This window comes from Erinaceus europaeus, chromosome 4 (genome assembly GCF_950295315.1).
Source record: "Erinaceus europaeus chromosome 4, mEriEur2.1, whole genome shotgun sequence".
NCBI classification, from domain to species: Eukaryota; Metazoa; Chordata; class Mammalia; order Eulipotyphla; family Erinaceidae; genus Erinaceus; species Erinaceus europaeus.
In genome coordinates this window covers 132,537,490-132,564,296 of record NC_080165.1, presented here as the reverse complement: position 1 = coordinate 132,564,296, position 26,807 = coordinate 132,537,490, and the positions used below count along the sequence as shown (strand labels likewise).

General features: G+C 37.2%; 1 protein-coding gene across 2 annotated transcripts in view; it reads right to left on the bottom strand.

The window, feature by feature from the left end:
* MAN1A1 (mannosidase alpha class 1A member 1) overlaps positions 1 to 26,807 on the bottom strand; it is a 236,454-nt gene that overhangs the window by 110,128 nt on the left and 99,519 nt on the right. For both annotated transcript variants that reach the window (XM_007521293.3, XM_060190533.1), the window contains exon 5: positions 22,442 to 22,522. In XM_007521293.3, the coding sequence (XP_007521355.1) occupies positions 22,442 to 22,522 (81 nt within the window). The remainder of the gene's footprint in view (positions 1 to 22,441; positions 22,523 to 26,807) is intronic.

The following is a 26,807-nucleotide window of genomic DNA, read 5'->3' as shown; positions in this document are numbered from 1 at the left end:
TTTTAATAAGGCTTTCTAGAGATTTTGATATGCACTCCTTACTGTGCTCAAGGACCCAGGTTCAAATCTCTGGTCCCCACTGATAGGGACTGCGAGGTGAAGGGAAAGAATCTTCCTTAGTGGTGAAGCAGTGCTGCAGGTGTCTTTCTTTCTGTCTCCTTTTCTGTCTACCCCTCCTTTCTCAATTTCACTCTGTGCTATCAAGTGAAAAATTTCTTTAAAACTGTGGTCCGGGAGATGGCACAGTGGCTAAGGCACTAGACTCTCAAGCATGAGGTCCTGAGTTCAATTCCCGGTAGCACATGTACCAGAACGATGTCTGGTTCTTTCTCCCTCTCTCTCCTATCTTTCTCATTAATAAATAAATAAAATATTTCTAAAATTAGGAAATAAACTGATAGTAAACAATATTTCACAATCAATATATTTAATAGCACAGGTATTATGCTGTTTCTGCAATGAATACAGGAAAACTCTTTTAACAGCTTTCAAGTTTAGCAAATAATACCAGAGGTAGTATTAAAAATCATGTGATGCTGAATTTGCAGTTTAACAGCCAACTTTCCATTTGCTTGATATTTAAGAGCAAATGGGACAGCCAATTCCTAAGCGAACAGCAGTCATTGCTGCATAATTTCAGTCTTATGTGCTTGCCACTGTGGTTCAGGAGCTCATTTTACTGTTAAAGTCATGTCTCTAAGTCACTTAATAGCATTAGAATGGAAAGATATGGTCAAATTTATGAGGCCAAGAACAAACCTCCTGCGAGTACTTTATACTATGTTGTGAATCTAATTATTGGTTACAGTACAACATTTATTAGTTTTTGCTCTCTTCATACAAACTCTGTTGCAAATCAGCACTCAGTAGTATCCAGTTTTAAAGGGCCATTTACACGTAAAGTAGCTCTTGTATCTATTTGTGGTAGTTCACAAGTGAAATGATCTTTTTTAAATCTTTTATTTATAAAAAGGAAACATTGACAGAACCATAGGACAAGAGGGGTAGAACTTCGCACAATTCCCATCACCAGACCTCCGTATCCCATCCCCTCCCCGATAGCTTTCCTATTCTTTAACCCAGATGCTAGCAGGATGCGACCAGACTTCCCTGGATAGACAACTCCACCAATGTGGCTTGGAGCTCCACTTCCCCAGAGCCCTTCCCCAGTAGGGAGAGAAACAGGCTGGGAGCATGGATCAACCTATCAACGCCTATGTTTAGTGGGGAAGCAAATACAGAAGCCAGACCTTCTACCTTCTGCATCCCACAATGATCTTGAGTCCATACTCCCAGAGGGTTAAAGAAACAATCTTTTTATGCTATAGGATTAGTCACATAAGGTTAAAACATTAACAAAAATAAAGCAATTATTATTATTATTTTTGCCTCCAGGGTTATTGCTGGGGCTCCGTGTGCCTGCACTAGGAATCCACTGCTCCTGGAGGCATTTTTTTTTTTTGGAGGCTATTTTTTCCACTTTTGTTGCCCTGGTTGTTTTATTGTTGTTGTGATTATTATTATTGTTGTTGTTATTGCTGTCGTTGTTGTTGGATAGCACAGAGAGAATTGGAGAGAGGAGAAAGTGAGAAAGATAGACACCTGCAGACATGCTTCACCACTTGTAAAGCGACCTCCCCTGCAGGTGGGGATCCGGGGGCTCCAACCGGGATCCTTACACTGGACCTTGCACTTTGCACCATGTGCTCTTAACCCATGGCGCTACCGCCTGACCCTGTAGCAATTATTTTTATAGAGAACTATGCCAATATAGTAGACTTGGGCTAATGTAACTGAGAAACATTTGCAAAAACGATGTGTGATTTATATTCGTAATGTGAAGATTTGTTTAGAACTTTCTTAAGATAGGTTTTGGGTTCCTTTACATTAAAAATTTTAATGAATAAATTAAAGATGGCAGCTGGTGGATATATGTAAATGTTTCTGCATCGCCTGAACTCTCTGAAAACTTACATAATTTAACAACATATACATTTAAAAGAGCTTCGTAATGCCTTCATTTATCAATGATAGGTTAGAATCTAGAACTAGAATGCGTGTGTGTGTTGCGGGGGAGTGCTGGGGGGAGAACCAACAGTGGTTTTGTGCTAGCTGAAAAGCCTTTTGATGAGATGTTGCAGGCTAACCCTGTATATTTACATTTTAATATTCATTCATTTCTCCTAGAAGCACTTAGTTGATAATAGAAATTTAAGAACTCATCTGAATGCGAGGGCTGCTTATCTTTACTAACTTAATCATTGTTTTTACAACTTTCCAGAGAAAGGCATATACATATGTGTATATTTATCAGCTAGAAATACACACACACCTGTGTATTTATGTATTTTAAATACAATAGCTCATAAATGTATACTCGTTATTTCCATTCAAATTCAGAACTATAATGTTTTTAACACTTCCTAACATAACTTAATTTTATTTAATGAATGGGAGTTCAGTCTGTGACAGAATCCAGGGACCCAGTTATAACCATGTTCCTCTGCCAAATCTTTTTTATACTTTATCATAGAATGTACTCATTTGAAATGTACATCCCAGTGGTTTTAGTATATTTACACTAACTGAACTCACTACAGTAGACTTTACACTATTGTTGTCACCATTCATAAGAAATACCACATTCCTTAGTAGTTACTCCTCACTCCTTATCCCTCTCCTCCCTAAACCCTTCAGTCTCAGGCAGTGTTTTTATCAAATATTTTCTGTCTCTGTTAATTTGCCTATTTGGATATTTCATAAATATGGAATCATATGATCTTTTTACTTGTGTAAAGAGTGTTTGATGGCATATTCATCAGGAACGCTTAACAATAAGTTTTGCACACATGGTATTATTTTCCCTATATTCTTTGCATCTGAAAGTTCTGGATATAAAATTTTTGTCTCTAATCTTTGCTACAGCTGCCAGAAATCCCCTTGAGGTTGTCATTAAAATCAATGATTTGAGGGGCTGGGTGGTGGCACACTTGGTTGAGTATACATGTTACAGTGCCCAAGGATCTAGGTTTGAGCTTCTGGTCCCCACCAGCACAGGGAAAGCTAGTACCCTTAGTGAATTTTTTCCCTACTCCAATTATCCATGACTAATTTGATTAAAGAAAATAGTGAGGAGATAGTGTTGATATTTTATTTTAAGTACTTATAAAAAGAATATATAATTATTCTGCATCTGTCTGTATGTTAAGAAAAACACTGAATGTACAGAACTTGCCCCTTTTTCAAAGGAACCCTCCTGCACTGCTGGTGGGAATGTCAATTGTTCTCTGTGGAGAACAGTCTGGAGAACTCTCAGAAGGCTAGAAATGGACCTACCCTATGACCCTGCAATTCCTCTCCTGGGATATATCCTAAGGAACCCAACACACCCATCCAAAAAGATCTGTGTACACAATATGTTCTTAGCAGCACAATTTGTAATAGCCCAAACCTGGAAGCAACTCAGGTGTCCAACAACAGATGAGTGGCTGAGCAAGTTGTGGTATATATACACAGTGGAATACTACTCAGCTGTAAAAAAAAATGGTGACTTCATCGTTTTCAGCTGATCTTGGATGGACCTTGAAAATTTCATGTTAAGTGAAATAAGTCAGAAACAGAAGGATGAATATGGGATGATCTCAGTCTCAGGCAGAAGCTGAAAAACAAGATCAGAAGAGCAAACACAAGTAGAACCTGAACTGGAATTGGTGTATTGCACCAAAGAAAAAGACTCTGGGGTGGGTTGATGGGAGAATACAGGTCCTTCAGAGGACCTAGTGGGGGTTGTATTGTTATATGGAAAACTAAGAAATGTTATGCATGTACAAACTATTGTATTTACTGTCGAATGTAAAACATTAATTCCCCAATAAAGAAAATTTTTTAAAAAGTTGACTGATTATCAAAGAAATACAAATAAAGACAATAACTAGTTACCATTTCAAAAAAAAAAAAAAAAAAGAAGTCCCATTTATTTTCATGATTTCAGTTGCTTGAGGTCTGAAAATACTATGAATGGCAAAATATTTTAAGAAATCTATGGGCTGTTGCAACATATCCAGGAATTCAGAAGAGGGAAGGAAGAAGTGCTACGGGGAGGCTGGGGTTCTAAGAAGGAGGAGGAAGATTTGATGGAGGGTGAGATGTACTAGCATCTACCTTACAGAAAGGTGGAATGGACACTCATGACAACTGCATTCCAATCAATGAAAATTCCTTCAATAAAGTGATACTGAGGCTGGAAAAAAAAAGTGGGAGTTGGGAGGTAGCAGCTGGTTAAGTGCACGTGGTGCAAAGCACAAGGACCAGCGTAAGAATCCTGGTTCGAGCCCCCGGCTCCCCACCTGCAGGGGAGTCACTTCACAAGCGGTGAAGCAGGTCTGCAGGTGTCTGTCTTTCTCTCCCCCTCTCTGTCTTCCCCTCCTCTCTCCATTTCTCTCTGTCCTATCCAACAATGACGACATCAATAATAACTACAACAATAAAACAACAAGGACAACAAAAGGGAATAAATAAATATTAAAAAATTTAAATAATGCTTAAAAAAAGCAAAACAGACATTTTAAGACAGAATGTGTACATAACACCATAACATTCATTGTAGTATACTGTTCTACTTTATAGTCTTTCACTGTGCCTAACTTATACAGTGTCATAAGCATGTATTGTGGGATGAAACAGTATAGATACAGATATATACAGTCTGTTTGGCACTATCAATAGTTTCAGGCATCCATGTGGGGAGGGCGGTCATGGGGTGTGTGTATAGGTGGGGGGAGAGTTAGAATGCATTGACTACAGATTAGTTGGCCATTGTATAAGTAAAAGCATCGTAGCAGCAAGGAAATGGTGAAATAAGGCCAAGGATACCAGAAAATGTATGAACTTATAAAATGCTGGTTCACTGCAACACTTGAATAAGTGTGATAAGCCTACATTTTAATTATCACTTGTAGTTGCTTGCTTTTGTGATATGACAATAAATATGAGCTTTCCATCCCTCTTTGTCTAAATGAGTAAATGTAAAAGGCAAACAAGCAAGTAGATTCCAACTTTTTATTCAGCCTGGAGAAATTTATTAAAGTGCTGTCAACATAGGGTAGATTTATGAACTATTTCTAAATCCTTTTTGGAATTCTCCAGATACATAAAAGCATTCCAATTGTATTGGTGAACTTTCACAATTTATGTGTTAATAAAACCAAAATATTTTTATTTTATTTGAAATAATAAGTTGGTAACTTTTTCCTTCATGTTATTTTAAGATCACTCTTTTTGGCACCACCGTTACTGCTGGGGGTTGGTGCCTGCATAACTCTACCATCCCCAGTGTTTTGTCTTTTTTGTTGGATAGATGAGTGATTGTTGTGGAACTAGAAGAGAGAAAGAGAGCAAAAGAGACAGAAGAAGAGATACTTGTAGTATGACTCCATTAGTTCTTATGTCCTCCCCACCCCCACAGATGGGGACTGAAGTCTTGAACCTGGATCTTCACACATGGTAATGTGTGCACTCTCCTGGCTGAGTCAACAGTTGCTCCCCCCCCCATTTTCTTTTTATCTTGTGCATATTTATATAACTCAGTATCTACATCTTCAATCCTCATATTCCTTGAATAAACTTTAATGAATATATTTAAAAATTTATAGTAACATACCAAAATGTAGACATAAATTTTAGTAACATTTTGAACTATTCCTTCTGCTAACTCAGAATAAAAATAGAGAATGATACTAAAGTTGTAGGTGTTTCATATATATTACAAGATTTCTGCTACAGATACTCATGGGACAATGAATGAGAAGTACTTAATTCTACAGAGAAAATAAGTGAAAAGATAATAAGTTAAAACATAAAGGATGGCAGAAAAAGAATGTTTGCAAATTAAATAACTAGAAAATGTTGACGGTAAACTGTTTTTTTAAAAAAAAATTCACGAATGTAATAAATAAATAATTCCAAAAAGAGCTTGGATAAAAACTACTATAAATACTATGATTGTATTATCACTTCCTTTTCATATCTTAATTTTTCTTTGTTTCTCAGAAAGAGGATATAAAAGTATTGATGGTTCATTATATAGAGTTGAGATGTTGAACTGATTAACAAGTAAATATAAAGGGAAGCTTAGTGGTAATAACCCTGATAATATTAGTATTGGGAATAATATGTGGGAAAAGTCATGCAGGAGACAGAACAAGGTCTAATTCTAATTCTTTTACTTGCCTGTAACTAAGAAATAATCTCATTTAAGCTTCAATGTACCTACTGTGTATAGATTATGCAGTTTCCAATTAGCAATATTCATTACGCGGATAAACCTTTTGGCTATGATACTGCTACAGTGCAAAGCTTGAGATTATGCCATGTCCAAGTACTGAATATTGTACATCTGGCATACAACAAACCCTAGAAAAGGGTGTGTGTGTGTGTGTGTGTGTGAGTGTGTGTGTGTGTGTGTGAGAGAGAGAGAGAGAGAGACAGAGAGAGACATAGAGACAGAGGCTTACCATCAACTTAGAACTTGTAGGTTCCTTCACTTAAGAAGTTATTTTTTTTTTTTGGGGGGGGTAGGGCGGTAGCGCAGTGCCTTAGGCACACAAGGTGCAAAGCACAAGGATTGGCTTAAGGATCTGGGTTCCAACGCCCACCCCCCACCTGCAGGGGAGTGGCTTCACAAGTGGTGAAGCAGGTCTGCAGGTATCTTTCTCTCCCACTCTCTGTCTTCCCCTCCTCTCTGGATTTCTCTCTGTCCTATCCCAACAACAATGACAACAACAAAAATGACAACAAAAATGATAAACAACAAGAGCAACCAAAGGGAAAAAAAATAGCCTCCAAGTGGATTCCTAGTGCAGGCACCCAGCCCAAGCAATAACTTGGAGGAAAAAAAAAAAAAAAAAAACCTAAGAAAAAAAGGTTTTTTTTTTTTCCCAAATCGTCAAAGTTTTCATTCAGAACTGGGTTCCAATTCAGTAGAAACTCAACTTCCTTATCTCCCTACTCTCTACTTCATCACTTATCAAACTATTTACTGTATTTTCTTCACAGTGCATATTATTACATAAAGTTATCCAGTACATTTACCTAGCATATACATTTCATGAGAACAGGGACCTGACCTAATGTGTTCTTTGTTGAATTCTCCAGAGAAAAGAAGACAGTGCTCATAATAGAGTTCAACTCTGCATTAACTTAAGCCTAATCATAAAGCATTAGGCAGCATTATACAATCATATAGTTTGATAGTATAAAGTCACCATAAATGATACAGCTGTTATTTCAATTAACAGTTAAAACTAAATTGAGCAATAGGTATACTGTGTTCCTAACTAGAGAAAGTACTTGAGACTATGAAAGTAAGAATCCACTACTTAATAACTATAACATCAAGTTAGACATAAGAATTCAAACACAGAAGTTAGTAATCACTTACAAATCAGAGTAATCATCACTATTATTGCATTAAAACTTAAAAAAAAACCCTGCAAAATGGTAATAAACAAGCAAATATCGATACATCATCCAAAAGGACATATAAGCAAAAGTGACAATCTCTTCTGTTTCATTGCTATCCTACTTAATGGTAAAAATGAAACACAAAATAAAAGCATTTTAAAAAGTGTGAAAAGATTTCTTGTGTTCTATTTGTATACTATTAAAGCTCTTGAATTTCTTCTTTAAGGAACTGTAGAATTAATTAATTTCTTAAATTAAGAATTTTTTAAAAAGAATTATTGTATTAAATTAAGTCCTTGTAATCTTTCAAAGGAATTGTATGTCAACTTAAAATAAAGATCAGTTGTGAAGTTAAAGACAGTGCTTACATTTTATCATCAACATGAGATAAATTCCAGCTACACAGTAGAAGAAACTGTTTTATTTCAAATACCAAATTAATAATGAGATATCGAGATATTTCAGCAAACATGTCTTAGACAAACACTGCACAATATAGCCTAAAATGGGTTCAGTTGCTAGGAAGATTAACCTTATTATTTGTCAATGGATAATTTTCTGAACTATTAAAAAAAAAACCCTTAAAAGTTTCATAAATTATAAACCTACATCATGAAAAAAGTCATAGGAGAAAGGTTTGTAAATACAGAAAACTACTATAAACTAAATGTTAATGTCTCCCCTACATTCACATATTCTATACTAATTCTCAATGTGATGGGTTTTGGAAGTATTATCTTGGGTGGTGAGTTAAATCATGAAGATGGAACCGCTGTGAATGGATAAAGGCTCTTATAAAAGAGATCTTAAAGAGGTCCCTCACTCCTACCTTATTAGAATACATTAAGAAGATGGTTGGCTATCTGTGAATCATAAATTAGATTTGTACCAGACACTGAGTCTTCCCATGACTTAATCCTGGAATTCTCATTCTCCAGAACTTTGAGAAATAAGTTTGCTCTTTATGTCATTCACTCTATAGTACTGTTATAATATTCTGGGTTGACTAATATAGTAGGATTTAATTCCAAATTGTAAAACTATTTAAAGAAAAATTGGGAGGGGGAGATGAAGTTATAGTTTGATATCCTGGGTAAATTTAATGTCTAAGGAAATCCAAATCAAATTCATACCACTATGATCAAATTTAAAATATTTGTTACAGATCAATTTTCATTTAATTGTACTTCAAAATCCAACTATTGAGCTAATATTCTTATATTTGTTTATAAACATTTAATTACTGCCAACTGTAATTATATGCACTAACTTCTTAAGATCTTAGAGCCATATTGTTTAAGAATGGTATATTTAAAAGTTTACGCCATGAATATTCTTTGTATTTTTTTTATAAATACTGCCCTCTGCTCAACAAAATATTTACATACAGGTTTCTGAATATAATATAAATAGTGTTTTATCTTCAAAAATTTAGAAATAAGTTCACAGATGTTTGGTAGGCATTATTTTCTAAAAGATTAATTACTGCATTGCATTTTTTTCAATTAAAATGTAGTCAGTCAAATAGGCAAATTCTGGCAAAAATCCCTTCTAAACATTTGGTCTTCTAATGGTATACTGGGCTGTTACTGAGGCCATTTCAAATCTTTTATTTATACATTCCACTATACAGACACCAGTTAGAGCATTCAGTCAACTGTTAAATTACTACTGTTACTTTTATTCTACTTAGCTAAACTTTAGGCAATGTAGCCAATCCATTCTTTTTTCTCTGACCAATACTGACCTGCCTTTTCCTTTTCATGCTATCTTATACTTATTTTGGAATTCATGGTCTATAATTCAATAAAATACCTGACAATTCATTTATTATTAACATTCATGCCTTTGTTTCTGTCATACTGGTCTAATAAAATGCAATTAAAACAAACCAACTACCTTATCCATACTTCTTTCTGGAGTTCTTAGAACTACTAGGAATGAGAACTATCACTGTATTTGTGAGGAATGGATTCCACAATGAAATTATGGTCATCCACCCACTGATAGATTCTGCCCAGAAATGTGACCATGTTTCTTTAGTCAACCCTCTCTAGAACAAAACAATGAATTATTGGGTACAATTAATTATGTGTACAACCAGTTAAGTGCACACATTATGGTGAGTAAGGACCTGGATTCAAACCCCTGGTCCCCACCTGCAGGAGGAAAGCTTCACAAGTGGTGAAATAGATCTGCAGGAATCTGTCTCTCTCTCCCATCCCCCTCTCAATTTCACTGTCTCTATTCGATAATAAATAAATTTTTTAAATTAAATTATCCACATGCCTCCTGAGTGTTTGCTCTCTTCCCCTCAGTCTCAACAGATGCCTTGGTCTTCAGCTTCTTTGTGTAGCTCACATGCACCACTAGATGCCAATTATCTCATATCTTCATCATGATATCTACCAAATAACTGACATGTGTGCCTAGACTCCACTCTGCTCTCTTACACTGCAATGGAGAAACGGCCCTTCTAATTTTTTGAATTTCTCTGAATGCTTCGGAATCTTATATCCTGCAATGTTTTAAAGTTCTTGACCTAATCTTCATTTCTTCATTATCTTTTCCTTTTCAATGAAACCAGTTTGAATTCTATGCTATATACCAAGAATATTTTCAGTAAAGCTATAGATGACTTTTATATTCATATATTCCAGATGCTTTTCAGTCCTTATAGAACTTGTTTGTCCTATCTGTAGTACTTGTACAGTTCAATGCTTTGGTGGTCTTCAAAACAAAGTTTTCACTTAGTCTCTGTGAAAAGTTCATGCTACTGGTTTTCCTCCTATTTCCAGGGTCACCTTTTATTCAGTTACCTTTTCTAGATCTAGATCTTTCTTTTTATGCATAAATAAATGTGGAGGTCCTCTCTCTTTCTTTCTATCTCTCTCTCTCTCTCTCTCTCTCTCTCTCTCTGCCTCTAGACTTATTGCTGGGGCTCGGTGCTAGCACTATGAATCCACTGCTCCTGGCGGCCATTTTTCCCACTTTATTGGATAGGACAGAGAGAAATTGAGAGAGGAGGGGGAGGAGATAGAAAGGGAGGGAGAAAGAGAGAAACCTGCAGACTGCTTCACCATTTGGGAAGCTACCCCTTTGCAGGTGGGTAGCTGGGGACTCGAACTGGGACCCTAGCACAGGTACTTGTGATTAATATTATGTGCGCTTAACCTGGTGCACCATTGCCTGGGCCCCCTTTCTCTATCTCTACAGGTTGAGCAACCTCTTTCTTTTCAGTCTCTCTTCAATTATAATTTTGCTGTCAATGGCTTGTGGGGGGTTGAACCTAAAGCCTATAGGTATCTCCTCTGTTAGAAGTCTCTACTGTATTACTACTATTAAGTATCCAGAACATGACTGCTTAAGTTTGAAGTTTAGTTCTGCGACTTTGTATGACCCTGGGCAAGTTACTCCATTTGTTCTGTGCTCTTTTTCTTTACCTATATAATGAGAAACAAAAACAATATCTACGCCTATTAAAGGTTTATTGGGAGTATAAATGAATTATTTATCAATGGGATTGTGTTTCTCCTGTTCGTTGTTTCTGCAGCACAATTGCATTGTCTCAAAGCAGGTATTCAATACGCATCTGCTGATTCACTAAATTAATGCAATTACTAGATGGTAAATTATCACAATTCTAAGGAATTTTCTATTAGACCTATTAAAATTTTAATTCCTTATTACAGCTGCCTCATAAACTCCTTTAAAGGATACTATAACTTCAAAGAATACACAGGGTTATTCCTGGAAAAATACAATTTCTATCTGAAACACACACATACACATAATTCTACTATTAGAAATTCATGGTAATGTTTCAGGAAACCAAATGATTCTAAGTATTGGTTTTTAAGAGACATTATGACTTATGAAATATAAAAGTATAGAATATAAACATTCATTTCTTTCTTTAGGTGTTTGTGAAGTGAAAAGTGTTTAGAGGAACACTTAAATCAGAGAAAGTAGTTGAAGGAAAAGCCTAAAGTCTTTTTTTTTACATTAAAAATTAAATTATCTTTATGTATTTGTTGTATAGAGACAGTCAGAAATTAAAAGGGGAGGAAAAGATAGAGAGGGAGAGAGACAGACACCTATAACCCTGCTTCATCACTTGCAAAGCTATCCCCCTGCAGGTGGGGGCCAGGGGCTCAAACCTGGGTCCTTCTTCTTCTTCTTCTTCTTCTAGCGTTTGCCCTTCTTCCGTAGCCAGTCAACAGTGTCAGGTTGAGTAAAGTTTCGAGACCTCCTTTGAATCTGGAGAGGTGGCAGTCATTGACTGTGTGGGTCATAGTCTGTCTGTAGCCACAGGGGCAATTCGGGTCGTCTCTGGCTCCCCAGCGATGGAACATAGCGGCTCACCGGCCATGGCCTGTTCGATAGCGATTGAGGAGGGCCCAATCATAACGTGCTAGGTCAAAGCAGGGTTGACGCTCGCAGGGGTCTGTGATGAGGTGTTTGTTCTTTACCTCAGCTGACTGCCAACTCTGTTTCCAAGAGTCTGGAACAGAGAAGTTCACTGTAGGCATAGGGGACCAGATTAGGTGACGAGACGTCAAGCGTTGGACAGGGTGGGCGAAGATATCCGCGTATATTGGCAGGTCTGGTCGAGCGTAGGCGTGGGAAATGAACTTAGATGATGCCGCATCCCAACGAATATCTGGCGGGGCGATGTTGCTAAGAACTGGCAGCCATGGAACCGGGTGGAACGGATGGTTACAGAAATTATCCTCATGGAGGAATATAATTTGGAATCGACCAAGTGGACATGGGGGCTACGGAACCATACTGGGGCACAGTATTCTGCAGTGGAATAGCATAATGCCAGAGATGATGATCGTAGTGTGGAAGCGCTCGCGCCCCATGAGGAGCTGGCCAGTCTTGCAATGATGTGATTCCTCGCGCCCACCTTTGCTGCAGTTTTATGAGATGTTCGTGAAATGACAGAGTGCGATCGAGAGTAACGCCAAGACAGACTGGCTGGGCTTCGTGCCGGATTCTCGTATCGCCAAGCTGCACATTAAGCTCACGCGAGGCCGAGGCATGGTGTAGATAGAAAACAGATGATACCATTTTTGCAGTGCTAGGGATTAGTCGCCATTTTTTTACAGTAATCAGATATCAGAGACATGTCTTTCGTGAGTGTTTCCTTGAGGATGTCGAACTTGGATGCCTGAGTTGCATAGCAGATGTCATCGGCGTAGATGAACTTCCTTGAAGAAGTTTCTTGGAGGTCATTGATGTAAATATTAAATAGCATAGGAGCCAGAACAGAGCCCTGGGGGAGGCCACTTGAGACAGGTCTCCATCTGCTAGACTTGTCACCCAGATGCACCAGGAATCTTCTGTTTTGGAGAAGAAACGATATAGTGTTGGCCACCCATGGAGGCAGGCATCTTGAGATCTTGACTAGGAGACCACGGTGCCAGACCATGTCATAGGCTGCTGTGAGGTCAACAAAGACAGCACCCGTCTTTAAATTCTTCTGGAATCCATTTTCAATGTAAGTTGAGAGGCCAGGGCTTGTTCACAGGTAGATCTTCCTGGGCAGAAACCAGCTTGGGCGGGTGATAGGAATTTCTCTGTAAGATGAGAAATACGTGACAGAAGCAGCCTCTCAAGGAGTTTGTAACACACGGAGAGGAGAGAAATTGGTCTATAGCTGGCGGCCAGTGTTGGGTCTTTCTTTGGTTTCAAAACCGCTATAATCTTCGCACGACGCCAAACTTTGGGCATAGACTCAGATTCCAAGATGTGGGACAGGAATGAAGTGAGCCGCTTCTTTGCCACGGGACCCAGGTTAAGAATGAGTTCTGGGGTGATGTTATCATAGCCAGCAGCTGTTCCCGGTTTAACCCTCTTCAAAGCGTCTTCCAGTTCAGACAGTGTAAAGGGAGAGAGTTTTGGAGATGGACAAGATAACCGGAAGTGGGATGACCACTCATGGGAAATTTCTCTTTTCCAGACTGGGTCGATCTTAACATGTCCAACTTGACTGGCCACTGAGTTTGGCGATACGGGAGGATGGGAGACGGGAGGGGGTTGGCTACCGGCACCCAGTCTCTGAAGAAGCTTCCAGGCCTTCCTACTTGAGTGGGTGAAGTTCAGACTTTCCGTGAGTTGTTGCCAGTGGGCTTGGCGTGCTGCATCCACGGAGGCAATGAGATGGTCAGCCACATCTGGGTCGCCCGACTCATCATACTGCTTTAGTAGTTGCTCGCATTCAGCATCAAGACAAGGTGTATAGTTAGCACATCTCCCACGAGGAATGGCTTGGGAAGCTGCTTTGAAGATGGCTTGGCGGAAGCACCTGTAGGAATCTTCAGAGGGGATAGAGTTTATTGGAATTGCAGGAATAGATTTGTTGGTAAGATCACTGAACAGACGCCAGTTTTCTTTCCGAAAGTTCCATCTTAGTTTCTCCGAGCACAGAATCAGTGGGAGCTGGAGACCAATGTGGATGGTAGCTGGGCGGTGATGACTGTGCGGGAAGATCTTGAGAACTTGTCTCGTAGTGGGAAAGGCTTGGCCGTTGACTGTGCTAATCCAGCACAGGTTGGGTGACGAGTCTTTATTCCATCTAGCACTGTGAAAAGAGCCTGGCTGTTTGGGATCGTATAATAGGGAGAGGTCATTCGCTGAAGCCCAGTCGGCTAAGATAGAGCCGTCAGCACGAGTGGAGGAATATCCCCAGTCTTGGTGATGACTATTAAAGTCTCCAATGTAAACGGCTGGGTGATTGGGGCTAGGCAGGACCTCATTATCCCATGAGGCACTGGGAGGCTTATATACGTTGACGAGCTGAATAGATCCAACAGTAATGGAGTCGTAGAAGGTCGAAGAGGCCGTGTGGTAAACGTCCGCAAGACACGATTTGGCGTAGATGGCTCGGCCGTGTCCTCGACCTGGGTCCTTGTGCATTGTAACATGTGTGCTCAACCAGATATGCCACCACCTGGCCTCTGAGGCTGAAGTCTTTCATATATGGTAAGTAAAAAGAGTGCTTCCAAAGGGTAATAAGCTGGACCTCATATCTGGTAACTGAGTCATGGTGACAAAAGTTCCTTTTTTATAGGATATTTTCTGTCTGTTTGTGAAGTTCACTTTTTGCAATTTGCTGAGGGCAGTCACTTGAAATCTTGCTGATCAATTTCCTCTGTCACTTAATAAATGAATAATCTGGTTCACGCTGTTCTTTCCCCTTAAAAAATACTCCCAGAGGGATAAAGAATAGGAAAGCTATTAGGGGAAGGGATGGGATACAGAGTTCTAGTGGTGGGAATTGTGTGGAGTTGTACCCCTCTTATCCTATGGTTTTTTTCAGTATTTCCTTTTTCTAAATAAAAATTTTTTAAAAAGTTAATGAGGACGGGGAAAAAGCTTTATAAGTTCAGGCCTTTCTTCATTTGACAGACAGTGCTCTTAATTTTATTTTCCTTTAGTCTTGATTCTTTTGTCTAACAAAAAATATATGGTTAAACAAAGAGCAATTTTTTCATAATACAGATATACAGAACTATGTATTTTTCAATACATAGTTGCAACATTGGCTGCTTTCCACAGAAATTAAACTGATGCCTATGCTTGAGTTTATCAAGAATTGTATTTTAATATTATAGATTGATTCCCTGTTCTAATTATGTAACAGGTTAGTCTAAATTTTTTCATGTGGTTTAATCATTAATGCGTATCAGATATTTACAACATTGTATCTGTTAGATGGCAATGTCAATTTTACTGAAAAATCCTCATTGAAGCACATAGTAAATATTGATTAAGAATTTGATTACCTAATTTTTCCATTTTATGGTGTCATCATTTCAAACTTCCCTTTGCATCTCATTGCTCAGATCTGTTATTTCTTCATCGTATAGGTTTTAACGTAGGTTTTTGTTTTTTGTTTTTATCTTAGAGTGCTGTAATCATTTTCCAGTTTTGCTCTCTGTTGAAATCTATGCTTTCTGGATTCAAATCGACTTCATTAGTGATCATAATGAAATTGCTTTCTACATACTTGAGAAAGGAGAATAATGCTAATATTGAATTTTATAATTCTGAGCCAGAGAAATCCAGAGGGAAGGGGAGATAGGCTGGGAGAGAGGAAGAGAGAGACACCTGCAGCCCTGCTTCATCACTTCTGAAGCTTTCACCTTGCAGGTGGGGACTGGGGGTTTGAACTTGAATCCTTGCAAAATGTAACGTGTGCACTCAGCCTGGTGAGCCACTGGTTGGCTGCCCAAATGTCATTTTAGTCTTGCTTGTGACTTTACTATTCTGACAGTTCTCTCTTCCCCACCCCCAAGTGTATATGCATTATTCATATTATATGTATGTTCCTTTAAATGCAGAATAAGAGAATCTAAGATAGACGGATGGCCTAGGGAACAATTTTTGCCGCAGGGATTATCAGTAGGCCTTGGTACCTCTACAAAAAATACACCCTTCCGTACAGCCATTCTAGCCCCCACCTCCCACCTTTTTCTATTTTTCTCATTGTACTGCCCAGCTTTGGCTTATAGTGGTCTGGGGGACTGAACCTAGAAACTTGGAACCTGAGGCAGCAATGCCTCTTTGTATAATCATTATGCTATTTCCCTGATCCCTTACTGTTCCTTCTTTCTTTCTCTCTCTTTCTTTCTTTCTTTCTTTCTTTCTTTCTTTCTTTCTTTCTTTCTTTCTTTCTTTCTTTCTTTCTGTTTTTCCTTCTCTCTCTCTCTTTCTTTTTTTTTCAGAGACAGGGGAAGGGGAAGAGTGAGAAAGAGAAAGAGGACACCTGCGGCATTGCTTCTCCACTTACGAATCTTTCCCCTGAATGTCTGGAGCAGGGTTTTTAAGTTCGTCCTTGGCACATGGTAATGTGTGTGCTCTGCTGGGTGTACCACTGCCCCAAACCAATAGCTTTTTCTAATTAGTAAACTGTGACAGAGTTCAAACGGAGTCTGAAAGACCATGTCCTAGGATTAATATATCCTAAAGCAGTTTTTTTTTTGGAAACTTTTTTTTTAATATTTATTTTATTTATTTATTCCCTTTTGTTGCCCTTGTTGTTTTATTTTTGTAGTTATTATTGTTGTTGTTGTCATTGTTGTTGGATAGGACAGAGAGAAATGGAGAGAGGAGGGGAGGACAGAGAGGAGGAGAGAAAGATAGACACCTGCAGACCTGCTTCACCGCCTGTGAAGCGACTCCCCTGCAGGTGGGGAGCCGGGGTTCGAACCGGGATCCTTATGCCGGTCCTTGTGCTTTGCGCCACCTGCGCTTAACCTGCTGCGCTACAGCCCGACTCCCCTAAAGCAGTTTTAAAATCATTCATCACTAAATGCTTACCAAACTGATATCTATCCCTCTCTGTTCCAATATTTGAATTCTACAAGAAAAATCAGATCTTTCAAAGCATTAAACTCACATTCTAAATTTTATTCTCCCCCACCTACTGCAAAACCCTATCTGCTTCCTTTATTTCATCCTTGATGTTTTTAAACACAGTCAGTAATATTACCTATTGATATTTCTTTGTTCCAGTAATTCTTTTGGACTGTTGTCTGAAACAATGAAATTTCTTTTGTCAAATTAAGAGAAAAAAATTTGCTGCCTTGAAAATGAAAGTTATTTTAGGAAAGTAAACTGACTTCATATAAGAATTCATTATACACGTTTGCCCATTTTGGGGTCAGATTCTGTCTTCCTTGATTTTTTTTTCCCTTGCAAGCTTGTTATTCAAATCTTTTTAATGTCTTGGCTCTTAATGGCTTTGTGTTTATCTAACTTACATATCTAAACTGTATTATTCAAAATGTTTCTTTTGAGGGTTAAATCCATTGTTCATTATAATCTCATTTAGTTTATAGATGAAGGCAGCTTTTTAAGTCAGGAGAAAGTGTTTTTTTTTTTTTTTTTTTTTTTGATATTTCCTTAAATTATCAGTTTCCACACGGTTTATCTATTTTATCTCTGATATTTTCCCTCACTAATTATAGTAGTTTTTCTTTGTTTTTTCTTCTCAAGAAGGTAACAGTTTCTTATTTACTTACTAAGACTTTATTTTATTTGATCTTCACGGAATAATGAATCAAAACAGTATTGGAGACATCAGTCATTCCCCTCACTTTCACTTCTCAAATCCCCAGTGAGAAGCATGTAACTAAATATGTCAACTGACTTCATTCTCCTGAGACTTTTTGTTTTGATAACAGTAGAATAACCAATGAATGTGTATCCATTTTAGGATGTCTCAAAGTGATTGTCCAGTCATTAGGGTCCTCTGTGATAAGTTTTAACCTGTCCTTCAGTTTTATCTCTCAGTCTGTGATATTATTAGGTCCTAATAAGTTCATTTTCTGATCAATACTGCTACTGGTTCCTGTTTTAAAGGAATAATATATAACATATTCGAAAACCCTTTTCTATATATATTATCTCATTTTTTACTTGTCTACTTTAAATAAATTTCTTTTTCTTTAGTTACACTTTTTGTGCAGTGGTGTTTACAAAAATGTGTTCTGGAAAACAATAATTAAAACCCAGTGTTAGATGTTGAGTGGTGTTATACAGGCAAGAAAGTATGTAAAACACAAGACCGTCCACCTTTTGTACTCCACAATGAGTCCACTCCACTCCTGGGTCCATACTCCCAGAGGGATAAAGAATAGGAAAGCTATCAGGGGAGGGGAGGAAAGGGGATACGGAGTTCTGGTGGTGGGAATTGTGTGGAGTTGTACCCCTCTTGTCCTATGGTTTTGTCAGTGTTTCCCTTTTGTAAATAATTAAAAAAAAAAAGTATGTAAAACACAGGACTAAGTATGATTAGATTCTTTTCTTTGTATTGCAAATTTCTAAGGAAATAACAACTTGTTCTTAACTCATTTTTAGTACATATAGACACAGACTTGTCTTCCTATACCTATAAAAAACAGTGGCTTATAAAATATATTTTGGGCAATAAGATCCTATACTCTATATACGCTCTTTGGGGCCGAGTGGTGGCGCACCCGGTTGAGTGCACATATAATATATGCTCTTCAATGAGGATTTACGACTCCCTGGAGCTTATAACTGAGTGCTGCTTTTTCATTTTATTTAATGCTGATCATTCCTCTATAATATTCATATTATCTCCATCATATCTATTTATTATTCCTGTGGCTTTGGAAATCTTGTGGCTTGACTTTCTCTTAGGATACTGTAAAATATATTAACTGAATTAGGGGGCTTTATGATTTTAAATTTGTCTCCACAATCAATAGGTGAACAGGTGTTTTACATTTATGTTGGTCTTTTTTGTAGGCTTAGTGTGCCATTAGCATTTTTCATTATTGTTCAGTGCTTCTAATTGTCATTTTCCTGAATCATGCAACACAAATCAATGGTGCTTCAGCTTCTATTTTTGTAATAAAAATTTAGGATTCTTGAGTGCAAGTCTGTAGAGTTCTTATGATGATTTATAATACTTTATAATATTTTAAAATACTCCTGAACCTCAGGGATGAAATCAACATGTTAAATTAAAGTGACTGAGTAGGCCCACTATGAGATAATTGAGGAAGACAAATTTTCCTTGATTTTCTTAGCAACTACTTATATCTACATAAAAGTGTTATGACAATACCTAAAAATATCTTTATCTATCTAAAAATGTTATGATCTGCATAACAGTATGTACATCTACAATCCAAAACGACCTTATTCATAATTTGGTCATGTTGGTGGTCATTACATTAATCTAGTGCTCAATTTTTCATTTTGACATAGAAACAAATAGGCTAAGTACAGAGGTAGAGTAAGATAATTTTTCTTAATCATATTTCCGAATAGCTAGCTTCCCTGAGTACATTGGTCAAGTTGTCAGTAATGAGGTAACTGGGAGGAAAAAGGAAGAGGCGATGTTAAAACAATATGGCACCAATCATTTCTCGACTGGCAATTCCACTTTAGAGAATAAGTATTTACTACTGATTATAGAAACATTATTCAAAAATACAGAAATACTGGAAACAACCTAACTGCCCAGCAAGCAAAATCTTTGCTCAGAAAATTAAAATTTTATAAATTAAAATAAAATCTGATCTATAGAAACATAGAAATACACTGAAGGTAACAGCTTATGCAAGTTTTCATCATAAAATCACAATATAGAAAATTTAGATATAATGAAAATATTCCATACAAGCATAAAGGTATAGCAAATACACTAAAATTATAATTAGTTTCAATGGAAGTGTTATTCACAGTTGTTTGCTCATTAAATTTTGTTATGTATAGGATACAAAACAATCTTATATAAATTTAGATGGCTGATTTTATCTATGGGCAAGCTGTAATATCTGTTAATTTTTTTAAAGTTTTAAATATTTATTTATTATTTATTCCCTTTTGTTGCCCTTATTATTTTATTGTTGTAGTTATGACTGATGTCGTTGCTGTGGATAGGACAGAGAGAAATGGAGAGAGGAGGGGAAGACAGAGAGGGGAAGAGAAAGACAGACACCTGCAGACCTGCTTCACGGCTTGTGAAGCGACTCCCCTGCAGGTGGGGAGCCAGGGGCTCAAACCGGGATCCTTAAGCCTTGTGCTTTGCGTTACGTGCGCTTAACCTGCTGTGCTACTGCCCAACTTCCTAATATCTGTTAATTTTTATAGCAAGTATACTCACAGACCTATATGTATAATTAGTATAATAATTTTTTTTTGCCTCCAGGGTAATTGCTGGAACTTGGTACCTGGACTGAGAATCCACTGTTCCTGTGGCCATTTTTTCAATTTTTTTGGATAAGACAGAGAGAAATTGAGAGGGGAAGGGAAGATAGACACGGAGAAAGATAAGACACCAGCAGACCTGCTTCACCACTTGTGAAGCGAACCCCTTGAAGGGTGGGGAGCCGGGATGGGGGTCAAACTGAGATCCTTGTCTGGGTCCTTAATACATTGTACTATGTGTGCTTAACCTGGTGTGCTACTGCCTGGCCCCCTTAACATTATACATTTTTTATGAATGAAAAAGTAACCTAGTGAAGTATGACACACAGTAGATAATGAATTTTATCATTTTCTCACTGTATAGGTAACTATCTTAATCCAATAACGAAGTGCGCAGTTCTCACATCTTCCACATTATTTCACTCTCACATAAATGATAAAAAAAAAAAAGTTAAAACCGGAAGTCGGGCAGTGGCTTAGCGGGTTAAGTGCAGGTGGCGCAAAGCACAAGGACCTGCGTAAGGATCCTGGGTGGAGCCCTTGGCTCCCAATCTGCAAGAGAGTCACTTCACAGGCAGTGAAGGAGGTCTGCAAAGGTCTTTCTCTCCCCCTTTCTCTTCCCCTCCTCTCTCTATTTCTCTCTGTCCTATCCAATAACGATGACAACAATAATAACTCCAACAATAAAACAAGGGCAACAAAAGGAAATAAATAAATAAATAAACTTTAAAAAAAAGTTAAAAACAAGACCATCATAAGTATGTTATGTCAAAACAAAAAGAGAACACCCTGACACTACATACTCAAAGACAAATATTCTAAAAACAGAAACTTGCTAACAAAAATAAAATTAGTTAATGCTAATTATGTCTAAAAAAACTGAGTCTCTTGTCTTAAAGTGAAGAACACCTTAAATGAAATTGAACAAATAAAATTATTTGGGTTGGGAACAAAAGGGAAGGTATATATAAGGTACCAGAAAGTTTTACTAACATAGTCGAGAAGGTCACAAAAGTCCATAAAGAAGAAGAGAATTAAATATTTAAACAGGATAGACATAAGAGCATACTGAAGCCATGTACATATTGATACTTTAGAAAGCTCTATGGTAAACATAACCTGAAGAGAGAATTAGGAGTGTGTGGGCTATTTTTTTTAAAGCTTGGAAAGTACCAGAGAGGCACACAATAAAGCAGCTTTTATTAAACATTCATTGTTCTGCTTAAATCTGTTCAAAGGAGCATAGAAGTACATGAAATACTACACTATGTAAGATTCACTCTTCCCTAGCCAAAATGCTGAAGCCAACACAGATCTGATTGGCAGGCAACTGAAATACATGAGTATTTTTTCTTGACAGAGCCTTTTAATACTGCCAACATGAAAAGTGAGGGCTAACCCACCCACTCTTAAGTGGGCACTTAAGTGGACATAATGTATCTAAAACCTTTCAGGCAAAATCGCATCTATGTCTTTTGTGAGCAGATACAGAAATCCTTTTTAATCTAGCAATAAAAACAGTTAAATTAAATATTCCTGTTCCACCTCAAGCATCAGGTAACTAATTAAGCTTCATTGGGGCACAATTCCCAAAGCACTTTTTTTTGAGAGATACTGTCTTATAGGATGTCTCCCTGGGAAGCTGAATATTTCATTTCTTAGTTTTCAAATAATTTAACTTTTCTATCAACTCTCTAAGGTTTCTTCATTTAACTTTTTTTCTGCTGGTAAGCTAATATTAAAAAATTAATCCAATGGGCTGGTGACATGGTTCACTTGACAGAGCGCTGTTTTGCCATGTGCCCGACCCAGGCTTGAGCCCAGCCAACACCACACTGAAGGAAGCCTTGATACTGTGGTTTTCTTCAAGCTCTGTCTGTCTGCCTTTTCTGTCTCTATCTAAACAAACAAACAAACAGTAAATTAATAAATATTAAAGACTCATCCACAAATCTGCTACTATACTCACGCTCTTTAATTTACCCATAGGCATATGCATTTTGTAGTTGTAATCATCTTGTTATGTAACTATACCTAACATATTGGAGACAGGCTTTTTAAAGGGATTGCTTAACACTTCCTGACATGTTCTGCCAAACTTTCCAGTATGCTTACTTAATTAGCACATATTACATAAAATTGTGCATAAGAGGCCCATTAAAACAGGGAAAGTTAACGTATACCTGAATATATAACTCACTACTATATTCTGCAAAAGGAATATGCTGCTATAAAAATATATTAATATCTTATTATTCACGTTTATATGCCACTTTCATCTCACCTCTTCTCCAGACAGGTAGTAAGCGGAGAGCAGCCCACCAACAAAGCGAATATTGACTTCAAAAACAGAAATCTCAGCATTCTGGGGAAACAAAACCAGGGGAAGTTCATACATAAATGAGAGTGTGCAATTAAGAAAATTGTTGTGATGAAATGCACAAAATTCTTGCATTTCATTCAACCATTACATTTAAATCCACGTAAGTCCTGGTGTAACAGGATCAAAATAATTTTGACTCTTAAAATCAAAGTATTGTGATCTTTATAAAATAAAGTTTCACCTTCTCCTCAACAGTTGATATTCAACCAGTATCCTGTTTGTGTAAAGATGTTAGGGCTAGGGCATCCTTTTTTTTTTTTTTCTTTCCTATTTTGTGTTTCTCTTTTATTTTATTTAATTCTTTCCCTACAAGGATATTCAGACTCATTCATTGGATTTAGGCTGGTGGTTCAACATTATTCTAGTATTCTTTCCCTATCTGTTAAAGTAGGACAGCTAAAGAATGCATATAGGACTGGGGAGTGGGGAGGGGCATTGTGGGCTATAGTGTTGTTTTTCTTCAAATCTTTCTCTGGCTAGGACAGCTAAGTCCCAGCCTGCCTCTGTCTTTCCCTAGTAGGGTGGGGCTCTGGGGAAGCAGAGCTCCAGGACACATTGGTGGGGTCATCTGTCCAGGGAAGCCTGGTCAGCATCATGCTGGCAACTGGAACCTGGTGGCTGAAAAGTGAGTTAACATACAAAGCCAAACAAATTGTTGAGCAATCATGGACCTAAAGGCTGGAATAGTGCAGATGAAGTGTTGAAGGGTACTCACTGCAGACTACTGTGTACTTTTGCTTTCAGGTATATATTTTGCCCTAGTTTATGGATACGTGTGAACATATGCTCTATCTCAGGGGACCTGGTCTATATCTAGGTTTTGGGACTTTGTTATAGGAAGTGAAACACCTGGAATGGAATTAGAGAATACTATAAAAGGAAAGGTCTCACCAAGTAATGAATCTTGCCCTATGGTTTTGTTATTGTCTCCTTTTATAAATAAATAAATAAATAAATAAATAAATAAATAAATAAATAGAATGCATATAGGACTGGTTGGGGGGTGCACTGTGGGCTCTAGTGTTGGCTCTCTTCAAATCTCTTTCTGGCTTAGTATGGTCAATATCTCATAGAGAAGAAATTCCACCAGTGCATAAATGACAATTTTGTATGCTGACTCTTACTAAAACAGGTCTTATTCACATAAAAATAGTGGGATTTTATGATTTTCAATGTGCCAGACCTTGTGCGAATATCTTCACATGAACTGGATCTTCTAATTCTCATACTAACTCTGAAATAATTAACATTGTTAGATCAATTTTTACAAATGGAGAAACCAAGATTTCTTGTGGTAGCTGTGACCTAATATCTGGGAATAGGATTTAAATTTGAGAAAGCTGACTTTGGTATAGAGTTCTGCTGTCTTAATTTCTGTAGTACCCAACACAGTAAAAAAAGAAATGTCTTGCTAATGGTTGTACAACTGTAGACACTACTAGTAATTCCTGGTAATACTTTATTATTTATTTAATTATTATTATTTAATTATTTATTAATACTTTATTATTTAATATTTTGACTACTAAATGTATCTGTACTATTTTCTGTTGTTAGATAACTTAGCACAGTTAACATATAAAAGATGAAAGGTACAGTCAAAGTTTTACTCAGCTTCTTTTCAGAGCTACAAAGTTATTATTTACTTTTTCTGGACCTCAAATCTACTCATTGATAGTCACAGTGGGTTACAAAAATTTATAATTTGTGGACTCAATATCTAGAAGTTGACTCTACTCAAAGTTATTTGTGATAGTGTTCCCTTTAACTAATGCTTATTAAGCAGGTAATACTAATTTAAAAAAGGGACTCCATATTGGTATTTTAGATTTAATAGCTAGCTATATTTTTACCCAAATAATTTCATTAGGGAAGTAATTGTTTACAGGGCAGTTGTGATGTACAAGTATAATTTATCTCTCCAGGATAGGTTTTCACACACTACTTTTAACACCAACACAAGTCTCTTTTCTCCTTCCCCCAACTCCCTGTAGTCCATAGTCTATAGATTTGTTGTAGTGCACCTCATGCAGTCCATGTTTGATCTCATGTTACTCTTTTCTTGCCTTGTTTCTTAACCATCTATAAGTGAGATCATGTGTTATTCATCCTTCTCCTTCAGGCATATCTCATGTAACATGATTCCTTCAAGTTCTTACCCATGTCCATAACAGCACAATTTGTAACAGCCCAAACTTAGAGGCAACCCAGATGTCCAACAACAAATGAGTGGTTTAGAAAATTGTGGTATGTACACACAGTAGAATATTACTCAGCTCCCAGACTATAATTTGGATCCACCTGCATATCATATTTCAGGTTCAGGGAAAAAAAAACAACTTGTATAGCCACAGGCCCTTTGGAATATAACTAAAATATGCCTACTAGCTGTCTACAAAATGGAGATCTCCTCCCTCCCCCCACAACTCTTCATCTGCACTACTCTAGCCTTCAGGTTCATGATTAGTCAACAACTTGTTTGGCTTTATATGTTAACTCTATTTTCAGCCACCAGGTTCCAGATGCTACCATGATGCCAACCAGACTTCCCTGGACAGACAACCCCACCAGTGTGTCCTGGAGCTCTGATTCCCCAGAGCCCGCCCCACTAGGGAAAGAGAAAGGCAGGCTGGGAGTATGGACTGACCTGTCAACACCCATGTTCAGCAGGGAAGCAATTACAGAAGCCAGACCTTCCACCTTCTGCACCCTACAATGACCTTGGGTCCATACTCTCAGAGGGTTAAAGAATAGGAAGGCTGTCAAGGAGGGGATGGGACACGAAATTCTGTGATAGAAATTGTGTGGAGTTGCACCACTCTTATCCTATGGTTTTTGTCAGTGTTTCCTTTTTATAAATAATATATATATATATATATGAATATTACTCAGCTGTAAGAAAAAAACTGTAATTATGTCTATGGGTAATAATAACAAAATCTAATCAATTTAAACTCTTAAATGAATTACTCTTAATTTCTACTGTATTTTTTTTTTAAACCTGAGAACACTCCTCCACAGGTCATCCTATAGAATCCTCTACATATGATTTTATATCTTTATTCTAGTTAAGGACACATTAGAGATGCAATTTCTTTCTCCCATGAAAAAAAACTGGATAATCAGGATCTTTATATAGACATCTGGCTTAATGTCACTGAAAGATAGAAGACTGAGTCATGTCAAATACCACCAGAGATACATTCTCAGGTAGGTATCAATCAAATTACTTATTAGCTACAGTTGTTCAGTTGTTGATCCAGCAATGTATTCTAGAACTATATTCTATTTATCTTGTTCTATAAGACAATGGATGAGAAATGACCTTGCAAAATTTGACATGCAAAGTCAGCTGCTCTCCTTTAAATTTCATGAACATAATATTCTAGTGGCCAAGTTCAAGAAACAAATTTGACTTGCTAGTAATTCCATATAGGTTCTCAGCGATTGTTCTGTCCTTGGCTTTAAAAATCTTGCTCTGAAATACCAGAAGAACTTAACAATCACCACCTTCTTCCTTTTGAAAACCAAAACTACATAAAAATTTGTAGTAAATTTTTTTCTCCTTCCTCCCCCCCAAAGCTAAATATAAGCTATATATTTATCTAAGAGCTGCTAAAAAAAAACAGGAACTATCATCATCATTGTTATTTATTATTATTAATTAATTTTTTTCTCTTCTTTTTTTTTTTTTTCCACCGGAGCATTGCTCACTGTTGAACCTAAGACCTTGGAGCCTGAGGCTTGGAAGTCTGTTTGCATAAACATTATGCTGTCTTCTCCAGTCTTATCTTATTTTTTAGGTCAAAGATTTAAATTTAGATATAGTAGATCACTCTTCACATATTCTCAGGAGAAAAGGTTAAGGAAACATTCTCTCACCATAGCAAAATGACTGGTTATCTTGGCACAGCAAACTATGAAAACACTACCCTAGAACAAAAACTATTGAGACTATAGGTTGTCCTGGGAGATGGAGGAGTGTGAGATCCCATGAAAGTTACTTATAGTCTCCCAGTTGTGATGTTCTCAATTGTAAAAGGGGGACAGTAGATTCCTTATAAGGACACTATGAGTCTGTAAAGTCATATGCTCTATATTTTGCACAGGAATAGGCATTCAATAGATATCTGTTGTGATTACCACTGTGCCAGTAGCATACGCTAAATGAACTAAAGGTTTACTTTATACAAGATTTACTGGAAAAAAATCAGAAAAATATAGAATTATAATATGCTAAAGTTTAGTATGCAAATCTCTTTTGACT